The sequence below is a fragment of the Callorhinus ursinus genome, unplaced genomic scaffold, assembly GCF_003265705.2.
Source record: "Callorhinus ursinus isolate GAN/ISIS: 27379988/994484 unplaced genomic scaffold, GSC_fseal_2.0 scaffold4, whole genome shotgun sequence".
NCBI classification, from domain to species: domain Eukaryota; kingdom Metazoa; phylum Chordata; class Mammalia; order Carnivora; family Otariidae; genus Callorhinus; species Callorhinus ursinus.
This window is the reverse complement of record NW_027397066.1, coordinates 40,032,112-40,047,967: the sequence shown is the minus strand read 5'-3', so window position 1 is coordinate 40,047,967 and position 15,856 is coordinate 40,032,112. Positions and strand designations below refer to the sequence as shown.

Below are 15,856 nucleotides of genomic sequence, written 5' to 3'. Positions count from 1 at the left end.
AAAGTGGCATTTTAAATTCAAAGTGCTGAAAGAAAAACACTTGCAACCAAGAATATTCTACCCAGCAAGGCTATCATTTAAAATAGAAGGAGAGAAAAATAAAATAAAATAGGAGAGATAAAGAGTTTCCCAAGCAAACAAAAGTTTAAAAAGATCATCACTGCTAACTTACAAGAAACATTAAAGGGAATTCTTTGAGTGGAAAGAAAAGGTCATAATCAGGAGTAAGAAAATGCTGAAAGAAAAAAATTTCACAGGTAGTTACAAGCAAAACAAAATGAGTAGATTAATCACTTATAAAACCAATATGGAGGTTAAATCACAAAAGCAGTAAAATCAATTATATCTAGAAAAATTAGTCCAGGATTCACAAAATAAAAGAATTGTTAAGTATGGCCCAATATTCCTATACTGTGGGGGGAGGGGAGTAAAAATATGGTTCTTTTAGAATGTTTCAAACTTAAGTGGCCATCAATTTAATATTGATTGCTATATGCATAAGATGTTATATATGAGCCTAGTGGTAACCAGAAATCAAAACCTTGTAATAATATGCAAAAAATGAAGAGAAAAGAATCCAAACATATTACTAAAGAAAACCATAAAACCACAAGGGAAGAGAGCAAGAAAAGAAAGGAACAGAAAAGAACTACAAAAACAACTGGAAAACAAGTAACAAAATGCCATTAAGTACATACCTATCAATAATTACTTTTTTTAAAAAAAGATTTTATTCGTTTATTTGGGAGAGAGAGAGCACAAGTGGTGGAGGGGAGGGAAGGGAGAAGCAGAAGCATACTCCCAGCTAAGCAAGGAACCTGATGTGGGGTTCAATCCCAGGACCCCAGGGCTTGAGCTTAAGGCAGATGCTCAACTTATTGAGCCACCCAGGTACCCCTCAATAATTACTTTGAATGTAAATGGACTAATTGCTCCAATCAAAAGATACAGGGTGACTGAATGGATATAAAAGCAAGACCCATCTATATGCTGCCTACAAGAGAGTCACATTAGACCTAAAAACACATGCAGATTGAAAGTGAAAGGATGGAAAAACATTTACCATGAAAATGGAAGTGAAAAGAAAGCTGGAGTAGCAATACTGATATTGGACAAAACAGACTTTAAAACAAAGACTGTAAAAGACACACACACACACAACTACATAATGATAAAGGGAATAATCCAAGAGGAGGGTATAACAATTACAAATATGCAACTAACATGGGAGCATCTAAATACATGAAACGACTATTAACAGACATTAAGGAAGAAATTGACAGTAATACAATCATAACAGGGGACTTTAACATTCTACTTGTATCAGTGGATGGACCATCCAGAAAATCAACAAGAAATTAGTGGTTTTGAATGACACATTGGACCAGATAGACATAACAAATAGTCAGAATATTTTATCCAAAAACAGTGGAATACACATTCATTTCAAGAGTACATGGATCAGAGTCGGTCGAGACCCGCGTCTGGGGCTCCCGCACCGGTCCCCGCCCGACCCCGACCCGCTGCTGCCGCGCCGTGCCTCTGGCGCCATGTCGCAGAGCGGGACCCCCAGACTGCAGGAGGAGAACTTGCAGGGCTCCTGGGTGGAATTGCACTTCAGCAATAACGGGAACGGGAGCAGCGTTCCAGCTTCTGTTTCTATTTATAACGGTGACCTGGAAAAAATACTGCTGGATGCCCAGCATGAGTCTGGACGGAGTAGCTCGAAGAGCTCTCTCTGTGACAGCCCACCTCGCTCACAGACCCCTCAAGATACGACCCGAGCTTCGGAAATAGACACCCACAGCATCGGAGAGAAAAACAGCTCTCAGTCTGAGGAAGATTATATCGAGAGAAGGAAAGAAGTTGAGAGCATCTTGAAGAAAAACAGACTGGATTTGGGATTGGTCAAGTCGGCCGGAAAACATCCCCCCAAAGGAGCTGCTGTTCAAGCACCCGAAGCGCACGGCCACCCTCAGCATGAGGCACACGAGCGTCATGAAGAAGGGGGGCATCTTCTCCGCGAAGTTCCTGAAAGTCTTCCTCCCGTCCCTGCTGCTCTCGTGCCTGCTGGCCATCGGGTTGGGGATCTACATTGGAAAGCGTCTAACAACTTCCACCAGCACCTTTTGATGAAGCACTGGAAGCCAGCTCTCGCCCCGTAGCGGGGTTTCTGTCGGGGCTGGAGGCGGCACGAGGTGAAGAGCCGCCGCGGGCTGGGGCAGCTGCGCCACTGGATGGGTCTGTCTGTTCTGTAAATGCTGCGTTCCTAATTGAGTAGAACGGAAGAAGAGTTAAAAAAAAAAAAAAAACCATGCCAACCTGTAATCATACCTATGGGAACAATTAATAAGCACGTCCTACTGATTAACATCTACTGTAATAATTTGGTAGTAAATTTTGTTTGGATATTATAAATATCGAAGTATAAATAATTTTAACACTAGATATGTATGACATGTAGTATTTCAACTTCAACAAAAATTATCTGTAACCAGTTACTCAGTTTAAAATACTTTATATTTGAAAAGAACAAATAATGTTTATTAAATGACGACTACATAAGGGGTTTATCCCAAATGAATATTGTGGCCTTATATTCACACTGTTCCAGGAAATACTATGTTTAAGTGGATGCAGTTTGTCTTTACTGAAGACTACGCTCAACTCTGCTGTCGGTCACGCCACGGAACCCAAGGAGCAGATGTGTCAGTCCTGCTCCGACACGAAGCCGCGGGCCCCTGAAGGTGTTAACAGCTGTCCGGGCCGGTGGTCTTCTATCCTCGGCACCTGCTAAGTATTTTTCCTCTCTCAGCCCTCCGGATTGCTGAATTTAGTCCTCCTCTTTGTGTTCGGTTTTTGTGCTCTTAGAATCAGCTTCATTCTAAGCAAACCTGTGTCTACTTCAAAAGACTGGAAATAGGAAAAAATAAATCTTTGCCAAATCCTTCAAAAAAAAAAAAAAAAGAGTACATGGATCATTCTCCTAAAGAGATCACATATTAGGCCACAAAACAAGTCTCAACAAATTCAAAAGGACTGAAATCATATCCTGCATCTTTTTCAACCACAATGGTATAAAACTAGAAATCAATCACAAGAAAAAATATGGAAAAAACATAAATACACACACACTAAATAACATGCTACTAAACAATGAATGGGTCAACCACAAAATCAAAGAGGAAATAAAAAAATACATGGAGACAAACGAAAATGAAAACACAATGGTCCAAAATCTTTTGGCTTCAGCAGTAGCTGTTCTAAGCTGTGTTAAGAATATTATAGCAATACAACTCTACCTTAAGAAGCAAGAAAAATCTCAAATAAACAACTTAACTTTACTCCTAGAGGAGCTAGAAAAAGAGGAACAAAGCTAAAAGTCATTAGAAAGAAGGAACTAATAAAGATTAGAGCAGAAATAAATGAAATAGAGACTAAAAAATCAATAAAACAGATTAATGAAACCAGGAACTGGTTACTGGGTCTTGGAAAAGATCAATAAAATTGATAAACTTTTAGCCAGATGCATCAAAAAAAAAAAAAAAGAAGAAGAAGAAGAAGAAGAGAGAGGACTCAAATAAAATCAGAAACGAAGGAGGAGAAATACGAATGGAGGCCACAGAAATACAAAGGATTATAAGAGAATATTATTAAAAATTATATGCCAACAAATTGGATAAACTACAAGAAATGGATAAATTCCTGGGAGCATAGAACCTTCCAAAAATGAATCAGGAAGAAAAAAAATTGAATAGACCAATAACTAGCAATGAAATTGCATCTGTAATAAAAATTACCAACAAACAAAAGTCCAGGACCAGATGGTTTCACAGGTAAATTCTACCAAAAATGTAAAGAAGAATTAATACCCATTCTCCTCAAACTATTCCCAAAAATACAAGAGGAAGGAAAACCTCCAAATTCATTCTATGAGGCCAGCATTACCCTAATACCAAAACCAGATAAAGACACTACTAAAAAAAGAAAACTACAGGCCAATATTTCTGATGAATATACATGCAAAAATCCTCAACAAAATATTAGCAAACAGAGTCCAATACATTAAGGAAAAATCATTCACCATGATCAAGTGGAATTTATTCCAGGGATACAAGTGTGGTTCAATATTTACAAATCAATGTGGTACAGCACATCAAGATAAAGGATAAAAACGGTATGATCATCTCAAAAGATACAGAAAAGGCATTTGACAAAGTACAATATCCATTCATAATAAAAACTCTCCACAAAATGTTTACAGGAAGCATAGCTCAACATAATAAAGGCCATATATGAAAAATCCACAGCTAATATCATACTCAGTGGTGAAAAACTGAGAGCTTTTTTCTCTAATATCAGAAACAAGACAAGAATGTCCAATCTCACCACCTTTATTCAACATAGTACTGGAAGTCCTAGCCACAGCAATCAGACAAGAAAAAGAAATAAAAAGCATCCACAGGGGTGCCTGGGTCGCTCAGTCGATTAAGCATCCAACTCTTGATTTTGGCTCAGGTCATGATCTCGGGGTCCTGGGATTGAGCCCAGTGTCAGGCTCTGCACTCAGTGGGGCATCTGTTTGGGGATGCTCTCCCTCTCCCTCTGTCCTTCACCCCTCTCACATGCTCTCTCTCTCTCTAAAATAAATAAATAAATCTAAAAAAAAAAAAGCATCCACATGCCTTTAAGGAAGAAGTAAAATTTTCCCTATTTGCAGAAGACGTGATACTAAATATGGAAAACCCTGAAGACTCCACCAAAAAGCTACTAGAATTGATAAATAAATTCAATAAAATCACGGGATGCAAAATTAATATACAAAAATCCATTGCATTTCTATACACTAATAATGAAGTAGCACCAATAGGAGAAATTAAGAAAATAATCCCATTTGTAAATACACCAAAAATAATAAAATACACAGGAATAAACTTAACCAAAGAGGAGAAAGATCTGTACTCCAAAAATTGTAAAACACTGACGAAAGAAATTGAAGATGACCAAGCAAATGGAAAGATATTCTACGTTCATGGATCGGAAGAATTAATATTGTTAAAGGGTCCACACTACCCAAAGTAATCTAAACATTTAATGGAATCCCCATCAAAATACCATCAACATTTTTCACAGAGCTGGAACAAATAATCCTATAATCCATCAACCGATGAATGGATAAAGAAGATGTGCTATATATAAACTATGGAACATTACTTGGCCATAAACAAGAATGAAAGCTTGCCACGTGCAACAATGTGGATGGACCTAAAGGGGTTAATGTTAAGTGAAATAAGCCAGAGAAAGACAACTAACATATGATTTCACTCATGTGGAATATAAGAAACAAAAGAAAGAGATAAAAAGAGACAAAAAGAGAGACTTAAATACAGAGAACAAACTGGTGGTTGCCAGAAGGGAGGTGGGTAGGGGGATGGGTGAAACAGATGAAGGGGATTGAGGGTACACATACCATGATGGGCACTGAGAACTGTAGAGAACTGTTGAATCATATTGTGCACGTGAAACTAATATAACACTGTATGTTAATTATACTTGAATTAAAAAAAATAGAGATTTGAGGAACTGAAAAAAACCCACTAAATAATAGTGTAATAAATATTCTTACATGCACATCCACCCTAACAAATGTGCAGGCATATCTGTAAGATAAATTCTTAGAAGGGCAATAATTGAATCTAAAGGTACATTTTAAATTTTGTTAAGTGTTAAAAATTGCTTTCTAAAGACTCACCAGCAATCCTTTCATTCAATATTTGAATGGCTACAATGTGTCAGGTACTGTTCTAAGCACTTAAGACATAATGATAAATAAATCAAAGATCTCTGCTCCTGTGAAGCTTATTGTGTGTGTGTGTGTGTGTGTGTGTGTGACAGAGAGAGAGAGAGAGAGAAAGAGACAGAGAGACAGAGACAGAGATGGGGGTGTGGGGAGGAAAAGGTCATCAAGAATGACTCCGAAGTTTGTTTTCAGCCTGTTTGCCATCAACCAAGAAAGATGAAAGTTTTGCAAGCTCAGAAGTTTGGTTTTGCACATGTATACCCTGAGATGTCCATAGATATCCAAGTAAAGATGCTAAATCAGCATTTGCATATGTAAATCTGGAATTCAGGAGATGGGTCTGAATTCCATATAGATAACAGATGAATTCTAAGCCATGAACCACTGAGTGTAGACAGAGAAGTAGGCCAAGGACTGGACCCTGGGACACATCAAACTAATAGCTGCAAGGATAAAATTGATTAAAACTCATTAAAAAGATAAGAATCATGAAAAACTACTAAAAATTATGTATACTTATTTATCCAGGATACATACAGAACTACAAATCAGTAAGAGGAGGAGACAACTCAATTAGAAAATCAGGCAAGCTATTTGAACAGACTTCAACAAGAGAATATCCATTTGTCAATAAGATATGAAAACATACTCACCCATCACAAGTTATCAAGGAAATGAGAACTGAACCCACAAAGGTACCACAACATACTCAGAATGACTAAAATATAAAGGACTATCAATACCAAACACATTGCCAAGGATGTGGAGCAATGGGAATATTCATGCACTGTAGTAAGAATGTAAACTGGCACAACCACTTTGGAAAACCGTTTAGAAAACATTTGCAGATGTTGAACATATACACATCATTTTACCTGGCAATTCCACTTTTACGTTTATACCCAGCAGAGATGTATGCACATGTACCAGAAAGTTCAGAGTAGCATTACTTTGACTTCACTGATTTCGCAGTTGTTTTTGTTTTCAGTTGCACTGATTTCTACTCTTTATTCTTTCCTTCTGCTTCTTTCCTTTTTCTAGTTTCTTAAGACAGAAGCTTAGATCATTGATTTGCACAATTTCATTTATTAGTTTCCTACTGCTGCTGTAACAAATTGCCACAAACTTAGTGGCTTAAAACACAAATGTATTATTTCACAGTTCTGCAGGCCGGAAGTCTGAAATTTTCCCAGCAGGCTAAAATCAAGGCATTAGCAGGGCTTTATTCCTTCCGGAGCCTTTGTGGAGTCCATTTCCTTGCCTTTCCTGGCTTCTGGGGATGGCCTGCACCCCATGGTTCACGGCCACTTGCCTCCGGCAATGTTAGGCTGAGCGCTTCTCATGCGGCCATCCCTCTCTCTTTTGCCTCCCTCCTCCAAGAATAAGGACCCTTGTGTTTTCACTGGACACACCGGGATAACCTATCTCAAAGTTGGCTAATTAGCAAACTGGATTCCTTCTGCAACTTTAAATCTCTTTTGCCACGTAACTAAACATATTCATAGGTTCCAGGGATTAGGATGTGGACATCTTTGGAGGGCTTTTTATTCTGCCAACCACATTTTTTTTTCTAATATAAGCACTTAATACTATAAATCTCCTTCTAGTTACTTTTAGCTCTTCCCCCCAGATTTCAATGTTTCTACTTTCATTTCCATTCAACTAAAAATACTTTCTAATTTCTTTTTTTTTAATTTTTTTTAAGATTTTATTTATTTGAGAGAGAGAATGAGAGAGAGAGAGAGCACGAGAGGGAAGAGGGTCGGAGGGAGAAGCAGACTCCCCGCCGAGCAGGGAGCCCGATGTGGGACTCGATCCTGGGACCCCAGGATCATGACCTGAGCCGAAGGCAGTCGCTTAACCAACTGAGCCACCCAGGCGCCCCATACTTTCTAATTTCTAATAAAGGTCTTAAAATTTCCAAATTGTTGTGTTTTCCAGATATCTATCTTGCTGTAATTGATTTCTGCTTTAACTTTCATTTGGAGAATAAAATTTATTAAAAGAAAATTTGTTCTTTTTATAACCCAGCTTATAATGTTTTGGTGAATGTTCCATGTGCACTTAAAAAGAATGTGTTTTATACTACCTTTGGATTGAGTATTTTTTAAATGTCAATTTAGTCAAGTTGGTTTGCAGTGCTGTTCAAGTCTTCCATATCCTAATTTTGTCTACTTGTTCTATCAATCACAATTGTGGATTTGTCTTTCTCCTTTCAGCTCTACCAATTTTTGCCTCATGAATTTGAAGATCTGTTATTAGGAGCATAAATTTTTTAGGACTGTTACATCTTCTTGGCGAATTGACCTCTTATCATTATGTAATTTCCCTTTTCATTCCTAGTAAAGTTCCTTGTTCATGAGTCTATGATAATATTGTCACTTGTTTTTTTTTTTTAAAGATTATTTAAGAGAGAGAGAGAGGGGGGAGGGATAGGGAAAACCAGACTCCCTGCTGAGTGTGGAGCCTGACACAGGGCTCGATCTCATGACCTTGACATCATGACCTGAGCTAAAACCAAGAGTCTGATGCTTAACCGTCTCAGCCACCCAGGTGCCCCAATCACTAGTTTTCTTTTTTTTTTTTAAGATTTTATTTATTTATTTAATTGACAGAGAGAGAGAGAGAGACAGCGTGAGAGGGACCACAAGCAGGGGGAGTGGGAGAGGGAGAAGCAGGCTCCCCGCCGAGCAGGGAGCCCGATGTGGGGCTCGATTCCAGGACCCTGGGATCATGACCTGAGCTGAAGGCAGTCGCTTAGGCAACTGAGCCACCCAGGCGCCCCTCACTAGTTTTCTTTTGATTGATGTTTGCATTGTATGTCTTTTTTCATCCTTTTACTTTTAACCTATATCTTCATATTTATATATAGCATATAGTTGTAACAGCATATACTTGGATATCATCTTTTTTTTAATGCAACCTATCTCTTTTAATTTGGTGTGTTTAGGCCATTTTTTACATTTCATGAAATTATTGGTATGGTTGGATTTAGATCTACCATTTTAATATTTGCTTCCTCTTTGTCCTCTGTTTTTGTTCTTTTATTCCCTTTCCTGCCTTCTTTTGGATTATTTGAATAGACTTTAAGTTAATTTATCTATTCTTTCTTTCAATTGCATTTTCAATATACACACCCTAGGGATTACAATATATATACTTAACCCTTCAGTCTCTTTAGAGTTAATATTTTACCATTGCAAGTAAAATACAGAAGCCTCACAACTATATATATATCCCTTTATTCTTCTTATAGTCATATGTATTGTTCCTAAATGCACTGAAAACTTCTCTTGACAATGTTATAGTTTTTGCTTTCAACAGTCATAATATTTTATTATTTTTTAAAAGATTTATTTATTCAGAGAGCGAGAGAGAGAGAGAGAGAGAGAGAATGTGAGTTGGGGGGCAGAAGGAGAGGGAGAGAGAGAATCCCAAGCAGACTCCCTGCTGAGCACAGAGCCCAAATCGGGGCTCAGTCTCACGACCTGAGCCAAAACCAAGAGTCCAACGCTAAACTGAGTCATCCAGGCGCCCCAACAGTCATAACATTTTAAATAACTTAGAAATTGTCTTTTCTATTTACCCATATAGTTAACATTGTTGTTTTCCTTCATTCTTACAGTTCTAAATTTCACTTTAGCACCAGGTTTTTTTTTTAAGATTTTATTTATTTATTTGAGAGAGAGAGAGAATGAGAGATAGAAAGCACGAGAGGGAAGAGGGTCAGAGGGAGAAGCAGACTCCCTGCCGAGCAGGGAGCCCGATGCGGGACTCGATCCCGGGACTCCAGGATCATGACCTGAGCCGAAGGCAGTCGCTTAACCAACTGAGCCACCCAGGTGCCCAGCACCAGTTCCTTTAAACAAGTCTGCAGACAACAAATTCTTAGTTTTCCTTCACCTGAAAATGTCTTTATTTTGCCTTGATTCTTGAAGAAAATTTTCAGTAGATAGAAAATTGAGTTGATAAATTCTTATTTTCCAGCACTTTTAAAAATGCTGTTCACTATCGTCTCACCACCATTATTTCTGATCAGAAATCTGATCCCTGGAATTGTTGTTCCACTATATATAATGTGTTTTTATCTTGATGCTTTCAATATTTAATTGCTGGTTTTAGCAGTTTGATTAACTTCTGACTGGGTATGTGTTTGAGTTTATCTTGTTTTCTTGAGTTAAGCAGTTTGTTTGTTTTTTAAGATTTTATCTGAGAGTGAGAGAGAGCATGAGAGAGAGAGAGTGGGTAGAGGGAGAAGCAGATTCCCAGCTGAGCAGGGAGCCCGATGCAGGACTCAATCCCAGGACCGTGGGATCATGACCTGAGCCAAAGGCAGATGCTTAACCGACTGAGCCACCCAGGTGCCCTTGAGTTAAGCAGTTTATTTTTTTTTAAAAGATTTTATCTTTAAGTAATCTCTACACTCAACATGGGGCTCAAACTTACAACCCCAGGATCAAGAGTCACATGTTCCACCGACTGAGCCAGCCAGGAACCCCTGAGTTAAACAGTTTAATTATGATGTGTCTGGCTGTGGTTTTCTTTAAGTTTATCTGGTCATCAATACAGATAGGTTCAGGTCACTGAGATTCTTGAATCCATAAATTTATGCCTATCAAATTTGGATATTTTAACTATTATTTTTTCAAATAATTTTTCTGCGTTCTTTCTCCTTTTTTTCTGGGACCAACATTGGTGTGCTGAAGCCAGCTTGTTGATTCTACATATCTCTTCCCAACTCCACATTCAGTGACATCATGTTGATAGCTTGAAAATGGCCATGGTAGGAATATTTACACCTGGACATAGGAAAACATTACAAATAAGGACTTTTTTTTTTTTTTGAGAGCCAGTTTATTACTGGACTCAATGACACAAATATTAGATCTTTTGATATTGGTTTTCAGGTTCCTAAGGCTCTGCTCATTTTTTTGGTCTTTCGTTAGTCTTCAGTTGGACAAATTTTACTGATTCCTCTTCAACATCACTGACCCTTCCATCATCTTCAGTCAGCTATTGAACCCACTTAGCAAATAATTAAAATTTCAGATTATCTTTTCAGTTCTAAATCTTCTGCTTGGTTCTTTAAAAAATAATACACTACTCTCGAGAACTTTTTTTTTTAACATTTATTTTTTTAGAGAGTGAGCGAGCTTTCACGTGCACATGCACAGCCAGGAAGGGACATAGGCAGAGGGAGAGAATCTCAAGCAGACTCCCCACTGAGCCTGGAGCCCCATGCGGGACTCAATCTCACGACCCTGAAATCATGACCAGAGCTGAAATCAAGAGTCAGATGCTTAAACGACTGAACCACCCAGGTGCCCCCCTCTTGAAAATTTCTATAGTTCCATTCATCTCATGTTTTCCTTTATCTCATAACACCTGCGTTAAAATCTCTGATAGTTCTAACATCTGGATCATAGTCTGGATCTTGGTATTGACATTTGTTGTCCTCCTTGAGAATTGATCACATTTTCTTTGACAGGAAAATGTCAAAGTCTTTTGACATTTATATGTTTATATATAAACATATATGTTGAGTAACTATAGATTATAAGCTGAACATTTTTAATATTATATAGACTCTAGGTCCTGTTAAAATATTCTGGGCATCGTTGATTTTTGTTTACCAACCAACCCAGATAGGATCAGACAGCAAGTTCTCTTTCATCTTCTGCAGGCTGTGGTTCTAATGTCAGTTCAGTTTACAAAGGCTTTGTTATGCTAAATTGGATCCATCTCACACACACACACTACTCAGTAGTCTTGTGTCATATTCAGTGCTCTAAACTGTAGTTCAGTTCTCAAAGACCTTGCTGCGCTGCTTTGGGTCTGAGTATGTGCAGCTCAAGGTTAAGTTTAGAGGTTGTGCTAATTACAACAAAATAAGAGGCATCCCTTCTCTAGCTCTGTTCTCTCTGGTATCCCCACATGCCACACAGGGCCCCTTTGCCCTGTCCTTTGACCAGATATATGGGGCACCTCTTGGAATGTTAGCTCAACCACCATTACTGTGCAGTTGCCATAGTACAACCCATCTTCAGGACAAAGAGTAAATAGAGAAAAAAATGAGTATTATCCTCACATTCTTCAGACTCCAAGTGTTCTCTTCCCATTTCTTTTTTTTTTTTTTTTAAGATTTTTTATTTACTTATTTGACAGAGAGAGAGACAGCGAAAGAGGGAACACAAGCGGGGGGAGTGGGAGAGGGAGAAGCAGACTTCCCGCGGAGCAGGGAGCCCGATGTGGGGCTCGATCCCAGGACCCTGGGATCACGACCTGAGCCGAAGGCAGACGCTCAACGACTGAGCCACCCAGGCACCCCTCTTCCCATTTCTTCTGTCAAGAGTTTCCATCATTTTTAACTGTTGGCACTGCTTGTTACTGGGGCTTACCAGTGACATGCCATGAGAGAAAGAAAAGAAAAACCCTCAAAATGCTCTAGCTTACAGGAGCTCATTTTTTCTGGTCTTCTGGAATTTTTCTTTCATAGGTTTTTCCACAGAGTTTCCTCTGGTTTAACCTATCAGAGGAACCACTATGACAGGTCTCCTAGGTGCCCTCTCCGGCTCAGGGCCTAGAGAGAAAGGGAAGGGGTTAGGGGATGAAAACGCACCCTTGTAGGGATCTCTTCTCCAGGTTTGATTCTACTCCCATTCCATCTGCTTTTGTATATTTTTCAGTGTCCTCAGGTAGTTGCCTTTTGCATTTTTAGTTTTAGGTGGGAGAGAGGTTTTTGAGGGCTTACTCCATCTTGACTACGCCTAAAGTCCAAGGCTGCATTATTTTTAAGAGACCCAAACTGGAACAACCTCACTGTCCTTCAACATTAGAATAAGCACATTGTGATATATTTATACAATGGCATATAATATGGCAACGAGAATGAACAAACTGCAGTGACATCAGCAACATAGGTGAATCTCACATTACTTCTGTTGTTTAGTGCTTGAGTCTGAGAGAAACTCCATTTTTGCCTTTAATCAAATTAAGATAGAAAATTACATAGTGTATGGTTCCATTTATGTAAAGCTAAATAATGTTAGAAATCAGGATAGCTGTTATCCCAAAGAGAAGGAAGAGTGATTGGCAGGTGGCAATATGAGAGATTTTGGGGTGCTAACAGTCTATTTCTTGCCCACGTGGTAACACATGTAAATCACTTAGTAATTCACTGAACTGAACATTCATTTTGTACTTTTCTGTACATATTTTGCATATCAACTTCAAAAAACATTTGAAAATTTAGCTCTTCTCTGGGGATTGGACAGAATCTTAGCTTAAATTGACCTATGTACCAAGGGGAATTTATAATGACTGAGGTACTTCATGGAATTCAAGAACAGGAATGATCCTGGGCCTCAGGGACAACTGAGCCAAGGGATCAAATACTGTTAGAGCCTTCTCTCACTACAGATGTTCCCTCTAGGAAAGTATGACCACTGACATGAAACATTTTATATGATATGCACTGAGACATTTGTGGTGCAAGACTAGGCCCGCTTAGTGGGGATAGCACCACTTTCAGGGAAAATGGTCTTCCCTCATTCCATCCATGTTTTCATAGGAGCTTTTAATTAACCCTGATCACCTGACCACAGTCAACTAGTCCAGAAATGAGCACTTGACTGTGTTGAGGAATCCTATTCCTGTTAAGTTTTGTTCTCAGGATCAGAGCCTTATTTTTGAACAGGCATGCTTGGGGTCGGGTGCAGAAATCTGTTTTAACAGCCAATCAGCTGATCCTAAAGATTGAGATGATCTCAATTCTTTATTTGGTTGTGCCTATTATTTCTTTTTTTTTTTTTTTAAAGATTTTATTTATTTATTTGAGAGAGAGAATGAGAGATAGAAAGCACAAGAGGGAAGAGGGTCAGAGGGAGAAGCAGACTCCCTGCTGAGCAGGAAGCCCGATGTGGGACTCGATCCCGGGACTCCAGGATCATGACCTGAGCCGAAGGCAGTCGCTTAACCAACTGAGCCACCCAGGCGCCCGTGCCTATTATTTCTTAAAAGGTATTTTGTTTTAAAACAGGAACTGTATTCAAACAATACTGTCAATTCAGTCTGAGTAGACTGTTGGGGGGGCGTGGCAGTTCAAGTGTCAATAACAGACACTATATGAAGAACTATGATAATACTGGTTTGGTGAAGTTTTGGAATTAGTATTTGTATACTCTTTCTGGAACTCCTCCCCCAGCAGAATCGATCTAAATGATGGCAGTGACCTTGGAGTTAAGAAAAAGTTACGGTGTCAACCATGAATATGATCCCAATTTTATAATTAGAAAAAAACATGACAATATCCTCAAATTTAAGTGGTTGATTACCTAGGGAATCAAGTGCTTTGTCTTCTTTTATAATTTAACTGTATTTCTCTAGTTTTATATAATAAGCATAATTTTTATAAGAAAAATCAACTACCGTTATAAAGATACAAACAATATATATGATAGATTTTTTAAATAACATCCAGGAATATGTGCACTCAGGAATGGAGAAATGTGGGTCAAGCTTTCAATATCAGTTAATGTACACCTCCATTTCAAAAGCAAACTCATGTTAAAATATTTTCCCATCCTCAACGGAAGACTTTCTACCCTTCCATTTAGCATTTATAAGAATGTTAGGTTTAGGGACGCCTAGGTGGCTCAGTTGGTTAAGCGTCTGCCTTCGGCTCGGGTCATGATCCCAGGGTCCTGGGATCGAGTCCCGCATCCGGCTCCCCGCTCCGCGGGAAGCCTGCTTCTCCCTCTGCCTCCTGCTTTCCCTGCTTGTGAGCTCTCTCTCTGACAAATAAAATCTTAAAAAAAAAAAAAATGTTAGGTTTAGCACTTAAATATTTATTTCTGGATGGTGGGATTGCAGGATCCCCAGGTGAAATGTGGGATCATTTATATTAATATTCTCAGTTTTTGAAGCAATGAGTATTAGTTTCAAAATCAAATAGTTTTTTTTTTAAAAGAGAAAACATTAAGTTTAGCCAGTTTAGATAAAGAATTGGTTAGAAATTGGCATGCAGTTAACATAGTTTTAAACTGATTTGTATTAAGTAAGGTCCATGAGCGAATTTGTTCCATTTTCAGAGTAGTAACCAGAGGACCACTTAGTCCACTCAGACTTATATTTAGGATCATTAAAAATATATTAGGGGTTGCTAACTTTGGCTTCATGCTCATGTGAACATCCTGTTCACTACCTGCCTCAAAGTTAGTGAGGTTTACTATTATTTACTCTATTATTTACTCTGCTTTTGTAACTCAAAGCTAAACTTTGAGTTACTTATTATTTACTATTATTTATTAAATAATTTACTCTGCTTTTGTAACTCAAAGCTAAACTTTGATACAGCAAATATCTCACAAGAACCTCCATGTGGGTTTTCCATTGTATTGGGTATATAAGAAATTTAAGAAAAATTCTCATTCATTGATTTACAAGTACATTCACATTTAATTTTAAATGCTTCTTAGAAGTTTTTGGGTTGGCTTGAGGGGAAAATTCAAACATATCATTTCTCTATGCTGTATTAATGAGACTAACTGTAACAAAGGACAGTAAAAACTTCCAAAAGGAGGGAACTAATTAATCAGTGTATAATTCTGGATTTTCTTCCATTTATCCATAAGAGAAAAATGCACGATTAACTAAATAAATGTATTTGGTTTGAAAATGTATTAATTTTCCCTTTTGGAAACTCATATATAATGTTTTTGCTTGTTTTACATATGCTGGCTTTTTTTTTTAATGATGGCTTTTTAAAAGTAGGTATCAATTCACAGCAGGTGACAAAGTTCCAAAAACATACCAGTTTTGAGTAAACTATAAATATACTCCAAATAATTCAAATATGAACTAACTAGGACGAGGAGAATATAACATAATATATTCCAACTCATGAAGATCAAGTTTGAAAGGGCAATATGACTTGGGTCTGTGTGTTAAAAAAAAAAAAAAATCAACTGAGAAATGTATTAAAACCAATTGTAGGCAACTTGGGGTGGGGAATCTTACCATATCCAGAAATTCATAAAACACTTGAAAAAACAAATA

The 15,856-nt window shown here is 38.0% G+C and overlaps 1 protein-coding gene across 1 annotated transcript; it reads left to right on the top strand.

The window, feature by feature from the left end:
• The first annotated feature begins 1,471 nt into the window (after window positions 1–1,471).
• LOC112836027 (BCL2/adenovirus E1B 19 kDa protein-interacting protein 3-like) lies at window positions 1,472–2,420 on the top strand. The gene is given in 2 exon segments (XM_073891634.1): window positions 1,472–1,888; window positions 1,890–2,420. Coding segments are annotated over 2 exon segments (582 nt in total). The 5' UTR covers window positions 1,472–1,550; the 3' UTR covers window positions 2,134–2,420.
• The last annotated feature ends 13,436 nt before the right edge of the window (window positions 2,421–15,856 follow it).